At 47.7% G+C, this 22,333-nt stretch overlaps 1 protein-coding gene across 1 annotated transcript in view; it reads right to left on the bottom strand.

The window, feature by feature from the left end:
* Positions 1-18,257: 18,257 nt before the first annotated feature.
* The window catches only part of LOC120655012 (disease resistance protein Pik-2-like), a 37,495-nt gene continuing 33,419 nt past the window's right edge, over positions 18,258-22,333 (bottom strand). The window contains exon 5 of the mRNA XM_039932732.1: positions 18,258-20,418. Coding sequence (XP_039788666.1) covers positions 18,517-20,418 — 1,902 coding nt within the window. The 3' untranslated portion in view covers positions 18,258-18,516. The remainder of the gene's footprint in view (positions 20,419-22,333) is intronic.

Below are 22,333 nucleotides of genomic sequence, written 5' to 3'. Positions count from 1 at the left end.
TCGCCCCCACGAACCGCATCGCCGTCGCTGGCTCGGACCGCGGCAGCCCCTCATCCCCGATCGGATCTCCATGGACGGCTTCGACTTCTTATCTGCGAACATGCAGCCGTCGCAGACGTCGGCGACCGGCCCCGGCCACGCTCCTGCTCCTCGTGCCGGCGTGGACTCGTTCGACCTCAACTCACAGGTGCCGCTGGCCGAGAATTTCCCCCCATCTGCATGCGTACGGCGTGTTCCTCCAGGGCCACGGGGAGGAAGGAGCTGGGCTCGACGATGGCTCCGGTTACCCTCCCCCTCGCGCACCCTGGGAGTGCCTCACCTCATTCTCGGTGTAAGGATCGATGGACCAAGAGGGGGGGTGAATTGGGCCTTTTTCAAATTCTAAAGCAAGGTAAAGCAACCTTAACCTATGCAATACTAGTAGGGCACCAATTCACCAACCGGATAACTAAGCTACCTACACAAGCTAAAAGAGATAAAAACAAAGTAAAGCCTAGCAAGGTAGAGCTAAGTTATGATCTCTAAGTCAAGCTCATAAGTAAATTGCATGAAAGAAAATGCTTGAATAAAGAGAGTGGACAAGAGACGACCGGATTTTTCCCGTGGTGTCGATGTGTTGGCACACACCCCTAGTCCACGTTGTGACACTCACTAAGAGTCTTGTCACCTCCCATGTCACCGAGACTTGGGCGCTCACTAAGAGTCTCCGTTCACCATCCCGGCGTGGTGGAGCTCAAGCCACGTACAATCTTCTTCTCCGGGCTCCCACAATCCTTGGCAAGCTCCGCGAGAAACACCCCGATCACCAAGATCGCCTAGGTGATGCCAATCACCAAGAGTAACAAGTTAAGGCCTTCACTTGAGCAAGAACCGATCACCAAGAACGGATGCACACTAGCTTTTCTCTACTCAAGTCCTTAATCTTGCTTCTTGATTGATTGAAAGCACAAGTATGTGAATGATGAAGCTCAAGGTGGCTCTTGACTATGGTATGAGTGTTTGGATGTTGCCTGGTGTCAAGAGTGGGCGAAATGACCCATTGGAGGGGTATATATAGGCAGCTCACACAAATAGAGCCGTTGGAGAAAAGCTGCCAGAAAACTGCGTATCGCCGGTTAATCCGACGTTCCCCCCATTGTCATCGTCGGTTTAACCGGTGAATGTAAACTGCCTCTTCTGAAAACTAGCCGTTACAACTGGGGCAGATTAACCGACGTTCCATCGGTTTAACCGGTGAGTGTAGTTGTCCACTGAACCATTGAAAAACCAAGTCTCTGGACAACTGCACCGACGTTAACTCAAACCTATCGTCGGTTTAACCGGTGAGTACAACTTTTAAGTTCCTCTGAAAAACCATCTCACTGGTCAATTGCACCGACGTCTTGATTCAAACAGCGTCGGTTAATCCGGTGAATAGAACTTGAATTTCCCTGGAAAAACCAACTCTGGACCAATGCACCGACGTTAAATTCAAACACGTCGGTTTAACCGGTGTATTGAATTTGTCCAGACTCTGCTGACTTCGTTTAACCGACGTATAGAAAATTGAGACCGTCGGTTAAACCGGTGTATAGAATTTTTCTGATTTTGTCTTTTCTGATTTGAGTCTTGAGTGAAATCCAAATATTCTTGAGATATAGTTTGAGAACCACTTATTTGAACTTCTAGAAACCTGAGTGACCATAGTGTGCATCCATTTTCAAATGACCATGTCCATGCTCAAGTTACTAAGCCTTAACCCCTCTTAATAGTGCGATCACTACAAAACTATAAAACCTATACTAACCTAAGTGTCCTTCTCAACCTTGTGACACTTAGGACTAGAAAGATCCTTAGCCTTGACATATATATAAGTTGAAAACCGAGATCGCCTTTTAGAATAACCGAAATTGAGGGGCCTCTTTTGACATATGACCAAATGAGCGATAATGATCTATTAAGCTACACAAACTCATTAGTCACAATAATGGTTGTCATTAATCACCGAAACATACCTTGAGGGCCTAGATGCTTACAATCTCCCCCTTTTTGGTGATTGATGACAACACAAACATAAATAACGAGAGAGCGAGAAAGATAAAGCAGGATAAACACAAGCAAACTCGAAAGCAGGACCAAAGAGCTCAACGGCTCAAACGAAATCCATAGATATGTCTCAAAGAACGGCATACTCAAGCGACAAATGTACATATCCATGAATTAACACCAAATGAGATACAAAGAATCAAAGTCCTGATAACTCTGGCTCTCTCTAGCTCTGCCCTCCCCCTAACTCTGGTGCTCCCCCTAACACCTCTCCCCCTTTGGCATCAAAGCACAAAAAGGCGAGCTACGGGTCGTGCTGTCGTGGTACGGCGACGAAGCGGTCCGGGTCGTCGTCGTCGGACGGAGAACTCTCACCCTCGGTGACAGACGGAAGCTGCTGGTCTGGGTCTGAGCTCACTGGGGGGGTGACTGTCGTGGAGGCTCTCGTGCTGGCACTGCCTGGTAGAGGATCCGTAGAAGTCGTAACCGGGTCAGCAGAAGAAGTATCAATATCTGAAGAGGTGACTGCTGAGGCTGCCGGCTGCGTCGACTGTGGAAGCAGGGACTCCTCTACTGCTCCTCCCCCTGAAGGTGCTGCCTGAAGTGAGGAGGGGAGGGCGACCGACTGAACCGCTGGCGGTGAGTCCTGAAAGAGTGTGGTCGCCGGCAGTGGTGAAAAGAGCGGACGACCGGCAGACCCAAAGAGTGCTGACATCGAGAACGTGGTCTCCGGTGTCGCTGAGGTAGCTGGAGCTGCAGTAGGAGCTGGAGGAGGAGGAGCTGGTGTGACGGCAAGCTGAGGTGCTCCAACACCCTGAAGGCCTGACTGTCCTGGCTGCTGCGGGGCGAGTCCGGTGTGAGAGTAAAGCTGTGAGATCATCCCGAACATCGCCATCATCCCCTGCTGCATCTGCTGAAACTGAGCGTCTGTCCTCTGTGAAACTCTGTCGATAAGCCTGACAAAACGCTCCTCGGTCGCAGCCCGCTCTCGGGCGGCCTCTCTCTGTATAGCAGCAATCTGGGCCTCATGGGCTCTCCTGGCCTCCTCCTGAGCAAGCCTGTCCTCTCTCTGCTGGGTCACGAGCTGCTGTAGTAGTGAAGTGAGCTCGGACGGCTGAGTCACCTGAGACTCAGAGACTGTAGCAGCTGCTGAAGTCGGAGGTGCTGGCTGTCCTGAACCTCCTGCCTCGTGATCGTGACTGGCTGGGGCAGCTGAAGGAAAGTACTCAACGTCGTCGGAGGAGTCTGACTCAAGCTCAGACCAGTGAATCTCATCATCTCCCCCGGGAAGCTGTGCCTCTGCTGCTAGGAGTGCCTCATCCTCCTCTGCCACTCGTGCCTGAACCTCCGGTGACAGTCGAGCCATCGCTGCTCTATCTGCGTGTCTGCCCCTCCTCCTGTCCTGTGGAGCTGTGGGTCGGTAGACAGGGAACCTGGGAGCCTCGTCGTGACGGTAAGGAGCACTGATGGGTGACTCTGCTGGCACTATCATAGAGCATATGTAACTGATCCAGTGCGCATAGGGAAACTGTCGCACCACACCCATCCCGTCTGTGATCACATCCTCTATCTCAGCCAGAATAAAGTCAACTATGTCAAACGGCTCGTGAGTGAGGATGTGTAGAAGCAGGAGCTGCTGCAGTCCCGTAAACCCCTCTGGGTAGCCACTCCTCGGTAACAGAGTCCTCCGGAGTGCCATGTGAACAGCGTAAGCCTCTGGGGTCAGCAAGCTCGGCACTCTGGCGTAAGAGGCTTGGAACGGCTGGCGGAAACACTGAGTGATCGCCTCGTGAGAAGGAGCAATCCCGCCAACCATCGCCCTGCGGGGTGGATCTGAGTCCCCGTAAACCCTCTCGTGCAGCGAGACGTCGACCAGGTCAACTCCAAGAATACCAGCAATGGTCGCCCTCGACAAACCAAAGTCCTGCCCTCCAAACATGAAGTGTACAGCTCTGCGCTCGGGGGCTATCCAAGCTGTAGCGTAGAACACTCTGACCCAGTCCTCGATATAACGGTTCTGCTCCATCTCTAGCAGTCTAGGCAGACCTCTGAAATGAGCAAAGTGTGCTCTCACATCTGCTCCCCCTGCGGCTGTCCTCAGTGAGACCCAGTCAAGAACCCTGTGCTGAAAGATCCGGTGGCCCCGCCTCTGGTAGGTCTCGTAGAAACTGGCCTGTAGCAAAGTCCAGAACCTCCTGTCGACTCTGCTGTCTCGGGTCACCGGGAACCAGACCTCCTCGTCAACACTCCACCTGAGTCTCTTGACCTTGGCCGCATTGGCTCGGGTCAAGTTCTGGAGCAGCACACCTGGCTCCAGACGCACAACAGTGTCCATACAGAACACTGCGCGCTCGGCCTCTAGGGCCTCGGCTCTACGAGCTGCTGCTACTGCAGCTGTGGACCTGCGAGGCTCCTGTGGCTGGTGACCTCCTCGCGTCCTCGGTCCAGTGCGACGCTCGGTCGCTGGTGAAGTCTCTGCTGCTGGGGATGTCTGCCGAGTGCGGCCAGACCGTCGTAGAGTCGGTGACTCCTGTGTGCTCTGCCCCTGAGACTGCTCGGACTGCTCTGCCTCTGAATCTGAATCTGCAGCTGTATCTGACTGACCTGACTCTGCTGCTGCTGCTGCGGCTCTGGTGGCCCTGGCACCTCTCACTCTGCCCATGCCCCTGCCTCTGCCTCTGCCTCTGCCTCTGGGGTCCTCCCTGATCTGGAACGGACGAGCGCGGCCTGATGCCTGCTCCTCGGCGGCCTTGGCCACCATCTCGGCCTTCTCGGCCTCCTTCTCTGCACGAGTCCGCTTGCGAGCGGGCTTCTCGACCACGACCTCCTTTCCCTTTCTCTTCTCGCGACCCATCTCGAACAAGCAAATTGTCGAGCACCTGGTGAGCGCTGATCGGGTGCTGCTGCGGCGTGGAACTGCGGCTGCGGCGTGGGGCTGCGGCTGCGGCGTGGTGCTGCGGCTGCGGCGTGGAGCACGGCGGCGCTTGGAGCACGGAGGCGCGCGCGGCTGGCGTGATGGCGGCGGCGGCGGCTACGCGCGCAGGCGGCGGCGCAGAGCGTTTGCGCGGGCGGCGCCGGTGCGCACGGGCGGCGCTGGGCGAGCGCGAGGGCGCGGCGGCGGCGACTCGACGTGCAGGCGAGCGGCGGCGAGTGGTGGCGGCGCGGAGGGAAGGCGGCGGCGCGAGAGGAGCGAGTCGAGCGGCGGCGGCGTGAAGGAGTCGGGCGAAACAGAGGCCGGCAGCGCGGGCAAGAGACATATATGACAGGCGGGCCCACGATTTTTCTTAACGCCGGTCGATCCGACGCCTAGGTTTTGATCACCGGTTGATTGCGTCGGTGTAGTTCACCCGAGGCTTCTGCAGATCTGAAACTGAACGCCGGTTGAACCGATGATGTCAAGAGTATACTCGTCGGTTGATAAATCAAAACATCGGTTGATTGCTAGGTCTGATTTGCATTTACTATCACCGGTTGATCCGATGGTCTGACTTTTGTATACGCCGGTTGAACGCCTGAAACTTGACTGAGCTGAGACAAAACTTAGTAACGCCGGTTAAACCGATGATGATGCTCCATTGAACGTCGGTTTAACCGGTGAAGCCAAAAACCCCACACTCAGCTCACTCTTCTATGCTAAGTCCAATAAACTTATAAAATTCAAATAAACTCAAGTCAATGGACTTGCATAGGCGACTTTACCCCTCAAAATAAATAGGATAGCACACTTGCTTAAATAAATTTCTTTTCAAACACAAGGAAAAGCCGCAAGAGAGACAAAACGCCAAATAAAATGTATGAGCCATGTCATAGGAATATTGAAGATAGAAAGCTTCAAACTCATCATGACATTGCTCACTAGGCAATAACGCACCTAACACTTTGCTCTTTTCACTTTTCATGAATTAAGATCTTGTATATGAAAACAAGTCTCATTTTCATCAAGTGATCTCCTTTGTGACCCTTACGCATGCAATGATGATGCAAACTACAACCACATGCGAAAGTATAGTAAACATGAAGTGCACATCTAGATGACAAGAAATGCATAACAATAAATTAAGATCTACTTGTCAAGTTTGAACCCACGGGAAGCTTCTTCATGATGAGCCTTTCTACAAGCCTAGAGGAAAAACAAGTGGACCACCACCTCTAGCTAAACCCTTGCTCATCACTATCTTACCATGGTTAGACAAGTGTCCTATATGTATGCATTTTTCTATATGACATGGCAACTTACATGACGTTTGCCGCATCTAACACATTGAGCTCATTTCTTAGCCTAACAAAGGTACTCTCGTCTAAAGGTTTTGTGAATATATCCGCCAATTGCTCCTCGGATCTCACACCTTGAAGGGAAATGTCCCCCTTGGCTTCGTGATCACGCAAGAAGTGATGGCGAATATCAATGTGCTTTGTGCGAGAGTGTTGAACTGGATTCTTGGCAATTTTTACGGCACTTTCATTGTCACAAAGGAGTGGGATCCTATCTAGTTTCACACCAAAGTCCAAAAGGGTTTGCTTCATATATAGGATTTGGGCACAACATGCACCGGCCGCTATATATTCCGCTTCCGCGGTGGACAAAGCCACGGAATTTTGCTTCTTACTCGACCAAGAAACTAGAGAACGCCCAAGCAAGTGGCAACCCCCGGAGGTACTCTTGCGATCCACACGGCTTCCGGCAAAATCCGAATCCGAGTATCCCAAGAGATCTAAACTAGCGCCTTTGGGGTACCACAAGCCTATGCTAGGAGTGTGCTTGAGATACCGAAGGATCCTATTCACAGCCGAAAGGTGTGACTCCTTTGGGTTAGCTTGAAAGCGGGCACACAAGCACACACTAAACATTATATCGGGCCTAGATGCGGTAAGGTAAAGCAAAGACCCTATCATAGAACGATAGAGGGATTGATCAATCGGTTTACCGTCCACATCCAAGTCGAGATGCCCATTTGTTGCCATGGGTGTCTTGATTGGCTTGCACTCATCCATCTTGAACTTCTTCAAGATATCTTTGGTATACTTTTCTTGATGGATGAATGTCCCTTCCTTCATTTGTTTGACTTGAAAACCAAGGAAGAAGGTCAATTCGCCAATCATGGACATCTCGAATTCCCTAGACATCATGGTAGCAAACTCATGGCTTAGCAAATCATTAGTTGAGCCAAAGATAATATCGTCAACATAAATTTGACAAATAAAAAGATCCCCGTTGACGTCTTTTGTGAACAACGTGGTGTCCACCCTCCCGATCTTGAAGCCTTGCATGATTAGGAAGTCACGAAGCCTCTCATACCAAGCCCTTGGAGCTTGTTTGAGCCCATAGAGTGCCTTGTGCAACCTATAAACATGGTTAGGATTCCTCGGATCTTCAAACCCGGGAGGTTGCTCAACATAAACAAGTTCGTTAATAACACCATTTAAGAATGCACTTTTCACATCCATTTGATACAACTTAATGTTATGATGTGAAGAGTAAGCAAGAAGGATGCGGATAGCTTCAAGTCTTGCAACCGGAGCAAAAGTTTCACCAAAATCCAAACCTTCGACTTGAGAAAACCCTTTTGCCACAAGTCTTGCTTTGTTGCGTACCACCACCCCATGTTCATCTTGCTTGTTCCGAAAGACCCACTTGGTGCCGATGATGTTCTTGTCTTTTGGAGGAGCTTCGAGAACCCAAACTTCATTGCGGGTGAAGTTGTTCAATTCTTCTTGCATGGCCATCACCCAATCCGAGTCCTCAAGCGCTTCCTCTATGCTAGTGGGTTCAATACAAGAAACAAACGAGTGATATTCGCAAAATGAAGCATGTTTAGAGCGAGTTCTTACTCCCTTTGATGGACTACCAATGATTTGACCAATTGGATGATCCTTGGAGATGCGACCATGCTTCACTAGCGGTACTTGCGTGGATGCTTGTTGGGGTGGATCATGGGTGACTTGTGCTTGTGGTGGAACGTTTTGCTCTTCTTGTTCTTGGACTTGGGGTGTTGGCGTTGGCACATCTTCTTGAGGTTGTGTATCATCTTTTTCTTGATCTTCATCCATTTGGGGCGCCGTGGAGGTGCTTGGTGTAGATGAGGAAGATCCTCCCCCTTGATCATTGTCTTCATGCACCTCTTCCGGCTTGATATCCCCAATGGACATCTTCTTCAAAGCTTCATCAATCTCCTCATCACCTACATTTTCATAGCCAACAACCTCCTCTTGGGAGCCATTAGATTCATCAAACTCCACATCACATGTTTCTTCAACTAACCCGGAGGTTTGATTGAATACTCTATATGCTTTGGAGTTTGATGCATAACCAAGAAAGAAACCTTCATCACATCTACTTTCAAACTTACCGAGCCTTTTCTTCTTATAGATGAAGCATTTGCAACCAAAGACTCGAAAGTATGATATATTTGGTTTCTTCCCGGTGATGAGCTCATATGGAGTTTTCTTGAGGAGTCGGTGAGGATATACTCGGTTGGATGCATGACACGCCGTGTTGATTGCTTCCGCCCAAAACTTCTCGGACGTGCCATAATCATCCAACATTGCTCTAGCTAGGGTGATGAGAGTCTTGTTCTTTCTTTCCACCACTCCATTTTGTTGAGGCGTGTAGGTGGCGGAAAACTCATGCTTGATGCCCTCTTCATCGCACCATTCTTCAATCTTCATGTTCTTGAACTCGGTGCCGTTGTCACTCCGGATCTTCACAATTGGGGAGTTGTACTCCCTTTGAGCTCTTCTTGCAAATGTCTTGAAGAGTTCCGGAGTTTCACCCTTATCGCCTAGAAACATAACCCAAGTGTAACGTGAAAAATCATCAACAATTACTAGGCAATAGAGGTTACCACCAATGCTCTTGTATGTAGTTGGACCAAAGAGATCCATGTGAAGTAGCTCGAGCGGCTTGGAGGTAGACAACATCGTCTTGATGGGATGATGTGTTGCAACTTGCTTCCCGGCTTGACATGCTTTACATAGCTTGTTCTTGTCAAAGGTGACGTCCTTCAAGCCGGTGATCATCCCTCTCTTGTGGGCTTTCTTGAGGTTGCTCATGCCAATATGAGCAATTCTTCTATGCCAAAGCCACCCAAGAGAAGACTTGGTGAAGAGGCATGTCATGGTGCTTGTTTGCTTTGAAGAGAAATCCACCAAGTAAATGTTGCCATGCCTAAACCCCGTGAATACCAATGACTTGTCTTTTTCATGAGTTACTACAACACCATTCTTGTCAAAGGCACACGTTAGTCCAAGATCACACAATTGAGCAATTGAAATAAGATTAAAACTAAGTGCTTCTACAAACAAAACATTAGAAATAGATAAATCTTTAGAAATTGCTATTCTACCCAAACCTAAAACTTTTCCCCTTGAGTTATCACCATAGGTGACGTGTTCATGATCGCCGGGGTCTTCAAGGGAGGTGAACATGCTATCATTGCCGGTCATGTGTTGAGAGCAACCGCTATCAAGTACCCAATGTTTTCCACCGGCTTTGTAGTTCACCTACACACATGAGAATTCACTTTTGAGTTTTAGGAACCCAAACAAGCTTTGGGCCTTGCACATGTGTGACAAGAGCTTTTGGGACCCAAAGTTGCTTGGGGAGCTTCTTCTTTGACTCCTTAGTGAGTTTGCCAATGAATTTGGCCTTCACCTTGCCCTTCACTTTACTCAAGAGAAAATGGTTATTTTCAAACATTGAAGAGTAATTCTTGGGTAATTTAGGAAGAGGACGTGATGGTAAAGTGCACTCCCTAGTGTGGTGCCCGGTGACTTGGCAATGTTGGCAATATGATCCAACTTCCTTGATGAAGCTAATCTTGATCTCCGGAGAAGGAGTAGTGCCTTGATTTGGCTCCGGAAATGAACCAAGACCTCTCTTGCCATAGTCACGTGCATTGTTGAAGAGAATTTCCTTGTGGATGTATTCTCCTCTTGAGAGCTTCTCCACACTACTCTTGAGGCTTGCCACTTGATCCATCAATTCCTTTTCCCTAGAAGGTGTAAGCTCGGGCAAAGCAGTAGTAGCATTTGCATTAATGAGTAGGTCATCACATGAAGTAGAAGCATTGACCTTCTCAATAGTTTCATGAGCAAAGTTCTCAAGACTTGGGTCAATTGCTTCATAGGCAAATTCAAGTTCTTGATACTTGTGAGCCAACTCCCTATGCTCTTGTTTAAGCTTTTTGTGGCTCTCTTCAACTTGCTTAGCAAGTACAAGTGACTCATTGTGCTTTTTGAGCAAGTCATTGTACTTGCCAAGCAAATCGGAGTGGGCAAGCTCTAACTTGGCACGAGTGCTCTCAAGAACCTTGACTTTGCCCTTTTCCCTCTTGATGACGGATGTATACTCATTAATGAGATTAGCAAACTCATTAGGGTCAAGCTCATCATCACTATCATTTTCACTCTCACATACCTTAGAGTTACCTTTGGCCATGAGGCACATTGGAGGTGGAGGTAGTGATGGTTCTTCATTTGTGAGAGCGATAGTGACTATGTCTTCTTCATCACTTGATTCTTCACTTGATGAGACATCGGTCACCCACTCTTGCTTTTCCACCAAGAAGCTTCTCTTGGTGTTGCCCCTTTTCTTTGGGAAGAGCTTGGTCTTTTTGTCATGGCTCTTCTTCTTCTCAAGCTTCTTGTTCTTGTTTTTCTTCTCATCTTCTTCATCATCGCTTGAATCATGGCGATGTTTGCCTTTGTTATCCTTCTTTCTCTTGTCCGGCTTGGGGCAATCGGGAGAGATGTGTCCTTTTTCCCCACAATTGTAGCATGTTTTGTACTTGACATCTTCCCTATACCGGAACATCCTTCTTTTGGGGTCAAAGTTGTAACCCTTCTTTTTTATCTTGTCGCTCAAGCGTGTGAACTTTCTCATCATGAGAGCAAGTTCCCCATCTTCTTCATTATCGGATGAGCTTTCATGATGATCTTCTTCTTCATTGCTTGAGCTAGATTCTTGCTTGATCATCTTGAGCTTGCGGTGCTTGTTGACCTTGGTTTTGAGAGCAATTGATTTGCTTGTTGTTGGCTCTTCTGTCATACCAAGGATACTCATTTCATGAGCGCGAATTTCGCCCACAAGCTCTCCCACTTCCATTGTATCAAGATTCTCCTTTTGAAGCATAGCATTGATAATGTTGTACTTGGGCTTCGGAAGGAGCATGAGAATCTTGCGGTTGATGGAGCCACTGTCAATTTTGGAAACTTCAAGAGCATTAATGTCCTTGACAATGACATTCAAGCGGGAATACATATCATTGCAATTTTCATGAGCAAGCATTTTAAAAGAATCATATTTAGCTCTAAACAAGTGATATTTTTGTTCACGGACTTTTGTGGAGCCTTCATGAATTTCAATTAGCTCTTTCCATATATCACTTGCTAAGTCCATGCCATTTACTCTAGCAAAGACTTCCTCACTAATGGCTTCGAAAATTGCATTTCTAGCCTTTGCATTCCATTTTAATTGCTCGGCGGTGGGAGTTCCGGTGAATCCGGTCTTAGTGGCCAACCACACTTCGGGGGCAATCGCATCAAGGTATGCGGCCATGCGAACTTTCCAATAGGCAAAGTTCTTGCCCTCGAAGTGAGGCGGCGAACCACCCATCTTGGCCATAGCTCTAGGCGGTGAAGCCTAATGATCCAAATGAGCAACGAGGCTCTGATACCAATTGTAAGGATCGATGGACCAAGAGGGGGGGGTGAATTGGGCCTTTTTCAAATTCTAAAGCAAGGTAAAGCAACCTTAACCTATGCAATACTAGTAGGGCACCAATTCACCAACCGGATAACTAAGCTACCTACACAAGCTAAAAGAGATAAAAACAAAGTAAAGCCTAGCAAGGTAGAGCTAAGTTATGATCTCTAAGTCAAGCTCATAAGTAAATTGCATGAAAGAAAATGCTTGAATAAAGAGAGTGGACAAGAGACGACCGGATTTTTCCCGTGGTGTCGATGTGTTGGCACACACCCCTAGTCCACGTTGTGACACTCACTAAGAGTCTTGTCACCTCCCATGTCACCGAGACTTGGGCGCTCACTAAGAGTCTCCGTTCACCATCCCGGCGTGGTGGAGCTCAAGCCACGTACAATCTTCTTCTCCGGGCTCCCACAATCCTTGGCAAGCTCCGCGAGAAACACCCCGATCACCAAGATCGCCTAGGTGATGCCAATCACCAAGAGTAACAAGCTAAGGCCTTCACTTGAGCAAGAACCGATCACCAAGAACGGATGCACACTAGCTTTTCTCTACTCAAGTCCTTAATCTTGCTTCTTGATTGATTGAAAGCACAAGTATGTGAATGATGAAGCTCAAGGTGGCTCTTGACTATGGTATGAGTGTTTGGATGTTGCCTGGTGTCAAGAGTGGGCGAAATGACCCATTGGAGGGGTATATATAGGCAGCTCACACAAATAGAGCCGTTGGAGAAAAGCTGCCAGAAAACTGCGTATCGCCGGTTAATCCGACGTTCCCCCCATTGTCATCGTCGGTTTAACCGGTGAATGTAAACTGCCTCTTCTGAAAACTAGCCGTTACAACTGGGGCAGATTAACCGACGTTCCATCGGTTTAACCGGTGAGTGTAGTTGTCCACTGAACCATTGAAAAACCAAGTCTCTGGACAACTGCACCGACGTTAACTCAAACCTATCGTCGGTTTAACCGGTGAGTACAACTTTTAAGTTCCTCTGAAAAACCATCTCACTGGTCAATTGCACCGACGTCTTGATTCAAACAGCGTCGGTTAATCCGGTGAATAGAACTTGAATTTCCCTGGAAAAACCAACTCTGGACCAATGCACCGACGTTAAATTCAAACACGTCGGTTTAACCGGTGTATTGAATTTGTCCAGACTCTGCTGACTTCGTTTAACCGACGTATAGAAAATTGAGACCGTCGGTTGAACCGGTGTATAGAATTTTTCTGATTTTGTCTTTTCTGATTTGAGTCTTGAGTGAAATCCAAATATTCTTGAGATATAGTTTGAGAACCACTTATTTGAACTTCTAGAAACCTGAGTGACCATAGTGTGCATCCATTTTCAAATGACCATGTCCATGCTCAAGTTACTAAGCCTTAACCCCTCTTAATAGTGCGATCACTACAAAACTATAAAACCTATACTAACCTAAGTGTCCTTCTCAACCTTGTGACACTTAGGACTAGAAAGATCCTTAGCCTTGACATATATATAAGTTGAAAACCGAGATCGCCTTTTAGAATAACCGAAATTGAGGGGCCTCTTTTGACATATGACCAAATGAGCGATAATTATCTATTAAGCTACACAAACTCATTAGTCACAATAATGGTTGTCATTAATCACCGAAACATACCTTGAGGGCCTAGATGCTTACACTCGGCCATGGCTAGGCGACTCTGCCTGCATCGCATGGTCGCCAACTTCAATTCGACGCATCGTCATCGGCGGGAGGCGGCAGTGGTGGAGGCGGCGACGGCATGCCGCCATGGCCTACCCACGGTGGAGGCTCGTCATCCGGTGCAAGCGACGGCGGATGAGGGCGCGCGAAGGTCACTTCGGCTGGTCGGCATTGTACGCGCTCGTCCTCGTCGAACCGTTGCCGCGCGAGCTCGCGTGGTGGCCGGGGTGGCCGTGCAGCAAGGGGTGCCGGCCATCCTCGAGCTCCCGGCGGCAACTACATCGGCGTCGATGAAGAAGAAGGATACGAAGAGGAGGCCGTGGACTTAGGCAGCTCCGGCGGCCCTCCGATGATGGAATGATCTGAATAATGGTTATTTATTGCAATTGTGCTTAGAGCAAGTGCAAGCAGGCCATTAAAATGGAAACCAAATAAGTGGTGAAGGGTACCAGGCTATATCCAAATGGTTTTTATGCCAAAACTGGAAAGAAGCATGGTCGTGGGCAGCTAAAAAATCAAATTGGCATACTTAGAGGCACTTACTCTTTTTGGCGCTATTTACAAGTACACACTGGTTTAGGGAGGAAGCCAGATGGAAGCATTGATGCTGATTCAGATTTCTGGCGTACGCACACAGAGGTAAATTCCATCCTTGCTTCCTGAACATCATCTTGACCAATTGGCCTTGGCATGATGAGCTTCTTGAACATCAATTCTTTCTTCCTGTGTTGTTCACTAGTTTGCTAGTACTACTGTCCTTCTAATGGCCTTTTTCCCTCTTTTTTATTAAAAAAAGATGCACAGCTCTCTGAAGTCTGAATGAACCATGTAAAGAAAATGCAGTATTTTGCTCTGTCGACTGTCGGTTGCAGTCTACTTTCTGAACTTTCTGAGCCTTTCTTTTGAAAATTGGCTCCACTCTCTGAATTCAACCGAGCAACATAAAAAAAACAACACGCCAACTTCAACATGCCTATAAGTTACACATCATATTATGCTTAGTTTTATGTAGTGACCTGAGAGCTTAATTTAACAAAGAGAAATATGTCGGGTAGCTCCCACAAGCATTTCTGAATGCAGTATTTTGGAGGATTTTACACTTTTGCCAGGGAATGCCATCCACTCCTAACCATGTCTTTGCAGTAGATTTCTGTGTTGGCTACTTGCCTAATTGCCTAAAATTGTATTTTGTCTTAGTACTTTCATACATATTTGATTGACACTGCCATATTTGAATCAAACTAACTTATCTGTGCCTGTGCATTTGTACATAACAAACCATGGCTGAAGAAGTTGAGATGGGTCCTCCAGGAAACTTGGATCTGCTAGAACAAACGTTCAGTTCCAGTACCATTGATGGAGGTGGTGCCTTTGTGCCTGGAGATGATTATGGTGCTGCCCAAGAAGGTGCTGAGGATGCATGGTCCAAAGAAGCATATGAAGAAGAGGACTTTCAGGAAACACCAAGAAGTACTAGTAGTAGCCAAAAGAGCAGTGGCAAGAGGTCAATTGCCAGTACTACCAGCACTGGTGAAAGTCCAGTCAAGAAGAGCAAAAGCCCAATGGTTCGTTATGTGAGGGACATGTCCATTACCTTCAAGCAGGCCGCGCAAATCAACAGTCAGGAAATGAAGAAACGTGCTAGTGACAAGCATGGTTTTTAAGGCGTCGCCTAGGCGTCCGAGCGGAAAAAAAGCTGGGCATCGCCGTCGCCTTACCATTCCTCGCCTTGGCCAGCGTTCCAGTGCCGCCCCACCAGGGGACGGAGCTGCGCCGCCGCCTCCTGTCCTTCCTCCTCCTCCCCTCCTCCTCCTCCTCCTCCTCTGGTCTTGCATCAGGCGGAGGCAGAGGCGGGCGGCAGAGGAGGCAGAGGCGGGCGACGGAGGAGGCAGGGGTGGACGGTGACGGAGGAGGTGGAGGCGGAGGAGGGTAGCGGCAGCGACTGAGGAGGAGGAGGAGGCGGCGGGCAGGCAGCGGCGGCGATGCGGTCGGAGGAGGAGATGCAGAGGCGGCGGGATCTGAGGAGATGCAGAGGCGGCGGGATGGGGGATGGGCGGCCGGTAGGGTTGGTGATAAGGTGGAGCGCGTGAGGGGGTGAGGGATGGGTTCAATTGGGTTGGGTTGACTTGATGGGGCTGTTTTGCACCTCTAGGCCCAGTGATCCTCTATTTTTTCTTTTCTTTTACAGGTAAATGTATGTGTTTTAGAGGTAAATAAGGCGTCGCCTCGCCTCACTGCCTTATCGCCTAGGCGTCCGAGCGGTGGCGCATCGCCTCACCTCGCCTTACCGCTTTAAAATCCATGGTGACAAGGATGCCTTTTCAGTGAGGAGGTGTCAACAGCTAGCTTTTGATTGTGGTGTTGAGCAAACAAGCGAGGCTGCCTTTGCAATGGCCAAGATGTTCCAAGACCCCTTCCAAAGGGAGTTCTTTTATGGCAACTTGACACCTGAGTTTAGGCTTAGTTACTTCAAGAGATGGTGCAGGGAACAGGGTTTGGAGTAGTTAGGATGGTACAATGAATCTATTATGTGTGTCATGTGTTGGACAACTATATGTTTGTGCTGTCTGTGATGTGTTGGACCTTTCATGTGTGTGTCATGTGCAGAATCTTCTAATTATTATGCTAGCTATCTCACTGTTCTGTGTGATGTTAATATTATTCTCACCTTGTATGTGTGTGTTTCTCCATTGGACCAATTGTTCTAAGTTCCGACTGTTTCCTATTTGTGTTTAATCAGGATGAGGCCAATGAACAGATGCATGTCGAAGAAGCTGACGGAGGAAGCACATCATCAAGCGAAGATGAGGTTATCTCTATGTGCCGCAAGAATTTGAAGATGGCTACAGATTTTGTTGTGCAATTGGTCTCTATCTTGGGTATGTACTCTGATAACATCTTTGTCAAACTGCCACCTAGATCACTATTTGCCCGAGAAAGTGGTTTGGAATGGGTCCAAAGGACTTTAACGCGAGATAGTTCTTGGTACAAGATGGAGTTGAGAGACCATGATTTAATAGGCTGCATAATACTTTGGTGGAGTCATATGGTTTACAGTCAACAACAAAGATGTCATCTGTAGAGGCTCTTACTATGTTTTTATGGGTTGTAGGAGCACTACAGTCAGTTAGACAAGCAGAGGACCATATTGTTAGATCTTTGGAGACAGTAAGTCAGACATTTGATACAGTTTCTGACTTGTGTTCTTAGATTAGCACCTGACATAATTAAACCAAAGGACTCGGAATTTTCTGAGGTGCACTCTAACCTAGAAAGTCCAGATTTTTTTGCCACATTTCAACAATTGCATAGGAGCAATATATGGGACTCATGTCAAGGTTGTGGTGCCAAAGAGCAAGAGGATTCAATACTTGAACAGGCACAACGAAACCACACAGAATATGCTTGCATTTTGTGATTTTGATATGAGATTTACCTTTGTGCTGTCGGAATGGCTTGGTTCAGCACATGACATGAGAGTGTTCAAAGATGCAATGACAACTCATGTTCACAAATTTCCACATCCACCACTAGGTAAACAAATGCAAATGGCTTACAATTCTTTGTGTCATTTCCACAATTGAACCATGTGTCTCATTGTGTACCTGAATATGTAGGAAAGTATGATGTGGTTGATGCGGGGTACCCAAACCGCCGGGCTATCTTTCACCATATAGATGTACGTGGTACCATGTGGAGCAATGGCAAAACGGTCCTCTGCCTCAAGGTATGAAAGAAACCTTTAACCATCCACATTCAAGAGTTAGGAATGTCGTAGAGAGGTCTTTTGGAGTATTGAAGATGAAATTGAGGATTTTATTGAAGATGCCAAAATTTCCAAAAAAATAAACAAACTAGAATAATTGTTGCTTGCATGACTCTACATAATTTCATTCGGGAGAGCAGAATTGCGGATAGGGAGTTTGCTAAGTGTGATGCCAATGCAAATTATACACCAATGCCAACACAATATGAATCTGAATGGCCGGAAGATGAATCTCTTGTTGAAGATAGCAACATGAATGGTTTCCGTGATGAATTGGCATATAATTTGTTTCATGGCTTGTAATATTATTTACATTGGTTTCATGAAGGACTTGTATGTTTGTGGGAGAACATCACTTGTATATTCCGAGTGAGACAATGTGTATGGACAAATTTAATATGTTTAAATAATATGTACACATGCTCGATTAATATATGCGCGTGTGAATCGGATTTCATTTTTGCATTCGTGCATTTCACTTAATAATGCATTTGGAATGATACGCTCTGCAAAACAATACATGCTGAATGTTCACATTACGGAGATATCACTCACGTTACGTGCAGGACATGCGTACAACAGCATAGCACAGGAGGGTTGGGCAGAGCACATCAGCCACACGGAAGGCCACGGCGTAGCAAAGCAGGGTAGGATCTGGCAGGAAGAGGGGTTAGTTGGATACAAATGATTGTGAAGGTACAAATAGCTCAAAATAGTCCTTGGATCCAAACATGTCAATAGCTATTTTATTGGAGGGCTATTTGCTTGAGCTAAATAGCTCTAACCCAAATAGTTCTAGCCTTTGGATCCAAACACGGCCATGGTGTGGACAGAGACGCAAGTGGTGTGATGATTCTTAAAGGCAATTTTAGGACCAGCCTTCGAGGGAGCCCAAGCCCCCGAGAACCTCTTGCAGTTCTACTTGGAGAGTGGTTGATCCTGAATGTGAACTTTGATGTGTTTAATGGATTTTTTAGTCATGTAGAGAACAGAACAAGGAGGTAAATCTACGCCCATTCTTTTATGCTTGTGCCACCTAATTTGTTGTTGTATGCATAGTTGCATACCAGAAATCAAATGAATGCTCTTGATACTTTGCATGAGTGTTATAATATATATTGGTTTGGGAGACACATAGCACTTAGCAAGTGTACGAGGCGGAAAAAAATCACATATTCACATAGCCTGTTCCTACACAATAATTTCAGCTACTTCTAGTTCTTCTTTCATACCTTAAAGTGAATCTACAACTCATCATATTAAAACTTTAATTATTATCATATATTTAATTATTATCATGTACCGAGAAAGGAAACAGCGAATCAGGAAAAGCGTGCTCATGCCAGCTTCAAGACAGGTCTCTCATGCAACCTTACGCGCAACTCGTCAATTTGCCGCTGAATGTCCTGTTTGAGTGCGTCGCTGTGTCCCTTCAGCCACACTTCATTGAAATTCCTGCTCAACCTGCCTAGATTAGAAATCTGAAAAGACGCCCCCCTGGAGCAGTGAACCTTGAGCACCTCAATTTTTGTAGGAGATGTGTTCATAGTAAATGTTGTACGTAACACGGAGCTGCATTGAATCTCGACGACCGGGGCGGAGAAATCGCCAATATGGAGTTCACCATCTTGAATTGGTCTGATACGAAGATGATGCAAGGGCAGGCCATATGGCTTTGAGAAGCGAAGCTGTTGCAACTCCTCTGGCTTCACTATAGTCAGATCAAGCTTGAATTTTTTCAGATTGTCAAGCTGCTCGACCCAAACTAGCAATTTTTGTACATGCCCGTACAGCTTAAGGCTATTTAGGGTCTTCGGTGGCTGGGGGATGTCATCCAAACCATCCAAGTTATCATCCTTCTCGAGTTCCACTGATAAAGATTTGAGATGAGCATGACCATAGATGGCACAACAAAAGTCCTTGATGTTTCCCTTGTTGATGCCGGACACGCCGAGCTTGCGCAATTGGGTAAGCTTCTTGAGCTCCTCGAAGATGGACTTCCCACGCGAACCATTCACATTGACAACACCGAAGGTATGCAAGGCGCTTAGCTTTCCGATCTCTACTCCGCCATTATCAAGCCCACCTCTGCACAACTTGGACAGCAAGCTGGATACCCTAGCACTTGGCCTTCTGCATGACACTGATGAGCCCGCTGATGGTGGTAGGACCAGGGCTTTGCTATCGGTACCCCCTTCTGTTGCTGTTGCTTTTGTTGCTGGTAAGTTTGTGACTTGTGCTGATGATGATGCCCTATCCTCACTATCTGTTGGTAGGACATCGCCTTTATCCCAATCCCATACTTCACTTTTGCCAGCACGAATGTACTGTAGCTTCTGTAGCTTTGTGATAAATAGTGGCAACTTTACTATGGATGTGTCTCTGATATCGAGAGTCTGCAGTTGCCTCAGACCACCCATTGAAATCGGCAGACAAGTAACCTCTGAACATCCTCGTAGGGAGAGAAACTTTAGTCGAGGCAATAGCTTCCCAATCTGCTCAAGGTCACCATTAGCTACACCTAATGCATCCTCAAGATCTAGCACCCGAAGAAGTCTCATATTGATATTGCTAGAGATGAAGAATGACATCCACTTCCCGAAAACAGTTAAGGACCGCAGCCGTGAAAAATCTATGCTCCCAAATACAGTCTTGTCTCTGTCCCAGTTGCTCCTTATGGTGAGGTGTTGTCCCGTGCGTTGCGAGTTTAGGCTGCAAGATCCCTCCAGTGCAAAGACAAGGTTATCTTCCATTGGCCGTGAGATAATGTATTCATGGAAGAAACCATTGATTTGACATAACACCTTGCTCGTTGACTGCTGCTGGATTATGCTCAAGTTGACGAGCTGAGAGAGGAATTTTTCCCCATTCTCCTCAGAAGTACCACCGTAAGTGTCCCTGCAGTAACCCTCTGCAATCCACCGCCGCAGCAAGCGCCGCCGCCTAATGTCCTTGCCCGCAGAAAAGATTGACAGATAGTAGATACATGGCTTGATTGAATCTGGGCAAGCATCAAAGTAGGACTGCATCCAAGAAAACAGGGTCCTTAGACTATGGAATCTTGGTTCCGTCTCCAATGTGCCCATACAGTTGTCACTCAGAGACTTCAACACCGTTTTGTCTGAGCTGCAAACTTCACCTATGGCAGCTATTACTTTGGGCAGCCCGCCACACCTGGCGACGATACATTGTGGTAGTTTCATCTCTTCACGAGTTAATTCCTTACCTTCCCAAATTATCTAAAATTGACAAATAAAACAAATTATGACATAAATAGATATTCAATTCGTAGATCATGCTAATTCGAGTACTATTAAGCTCCAAAAATGTTAAATTAAAGTGTTCAGTTGAATTCATCACCGACAGCAAATTCAAGGTTTCATTGTCAGGATTACCATTTTAAGCAATGTTTTTGGGGGAAATTTTGCAATTAGCCAATTCTTGCAATAAGTTTCTTTCTTAGAGAAAGTAATGCAATTAGTTCAACAACATCGACACAGGGTTTAGTTGCAGCGGCATCTCAGCAATTGGCATAAACGGTCAAGGAGTTTTTTACCCAGGCACATAGGTGGTGATCCAGTCTACGGATTGATAATTATTAGAGTGCCTATTTTCTCCCTTTTTTTTTGTATAAGGTTATGTGCCGTCGAAAATTTTCAAGCCTTGTTGTATCACCTTGATGTAATTCTAATTGAAATTAATAAAATCTCCCCTTTCGAAAAAGGATATGAGGGAGGAGCTTTGATTTCGTAAGGGTGTTTCTAACACGTGGCGAGATGTTAGATTTTCGGTTGATGTGGTGGTAAGAGAAGATGGAAAGAGAAGTGAGCCAATAAAGCTTGTCGAGTTTTGGAGTCCATGGCTATGGAGATCTTCAAAAAAAAAAGGTGGCAGTTTAGTAATATGCTTTGTTTATAATAAGTTGTTTATTTAATTCATCATTTTTTCTTTCATACACGGTTCTTTTTTTTAAAAAGCCAGATATTTCACACTGTGATATATAGTGGCCAAAATATTACAATATTCCTTTATCTAAAAAGAAGTTTGTCGCTATGATCGCTCAAAACTTAGACTGTATTTCTCTACACCCAATATCTTTGGTATATTTGGTACACCCATGGAATGTTGTAGATCTACTTATGCAGTATACACTATGGTAATAGGTGCGGGTTATGAAATAAAGCAGTTTTTTATGTCCATAAATGCTATCTGTTAAGGGTTTTCTACAAAGGCTGAGTAAATTAGATTGCATATATACAGAGATAACCATTGAACTTGACAGTGTATCTGTTAGCTGTTACTTTCAGAACTCACTGGCACGCCCCCGCGTCGCTCCGGCCTGGGGCGGCACGGGCGGCTCACCAACCCTAGCGCCGCCAGCCCGCCTCTCGCTCCCTCCTGCCTCGCCGCCGCCAGAGCTCCCCGGCAGAAGCCCGCTCGTGGGCAAGGACGGCGGCGGCGGGGAGCTTCCGCCTTCTTTTTTCATCCACGTCGCGTGTTGGAGGCAGGCCGTGTGGTGCTGATGGCCGGCGGCTCCGGCGAAGGCTACTGCCGAGGCGTCTGCAGATCTGGCACCGCCTTGACCTGATCTAGGCCTCCTGTGCCCGGATCTGGCGGCTGCTACAGCTGTGGAGGACGCTTGCGACGACGACGGAGTGTGCGGTGCAGGGCCGGCATGTGCGTCCTGTGCTTGGCGGGCCTCGATGCGTCGGGCCTCGATGCGTCGGGCGGCGTCGCATTGCCTGGCGGGAGCCCCGCTCTCGCGGCATGTCGCGGCGGGGCAGCGGCGTGTGGGTGCACGGCGTCGACGCGGTTGTCTAGCGGCAGCCCACGTCAGAGCACACGGCCGGTGAGGTGCACCGCGGGCGCGCGTGGTGGAGCGGCGGCGGCAAGAGGCTTGCAAAGCGGGCTGCGGCCGCGCACGGCGGCGTGCTGCCGGGCATGGACCTGCGCAGTGGCGTAGTGCTGTGGCCGGGGGTGGCATGCACGTGGCCTCCTCGACGGTGCCATGGAGGTGCGGCTGGCGGCGGCCTGCGCCGCGGGCCTGCTCAATGGCAGTGGAGGGAGGTTGTGAGGAGGCAGCGTGATGATGCGAGATGGCCGCGGCGCAGGGAGGCACGGCGGCAATGCCAGCCCCGGGAATGCTACTGTGCT

This window comes from Panicum virgatum, chromosome 1N (genome assembly GCF_016808335.1).
Source record: "Panicum virgatum strain AP13 chromosome 1N, P.virgatum_v5, whole genome shotgun sequence".
NCBI lineage: Eukaryota > Viridiplantae > Streptophyta > Magnoliopsida > Poales > Poaceae > Panicum > Panicum virgatum.
The sequence above is the reverse complement of the archived record's forward strand: the minus strand, read 5'-3'. Positions and strand labels throughout refer to the sequence as shown.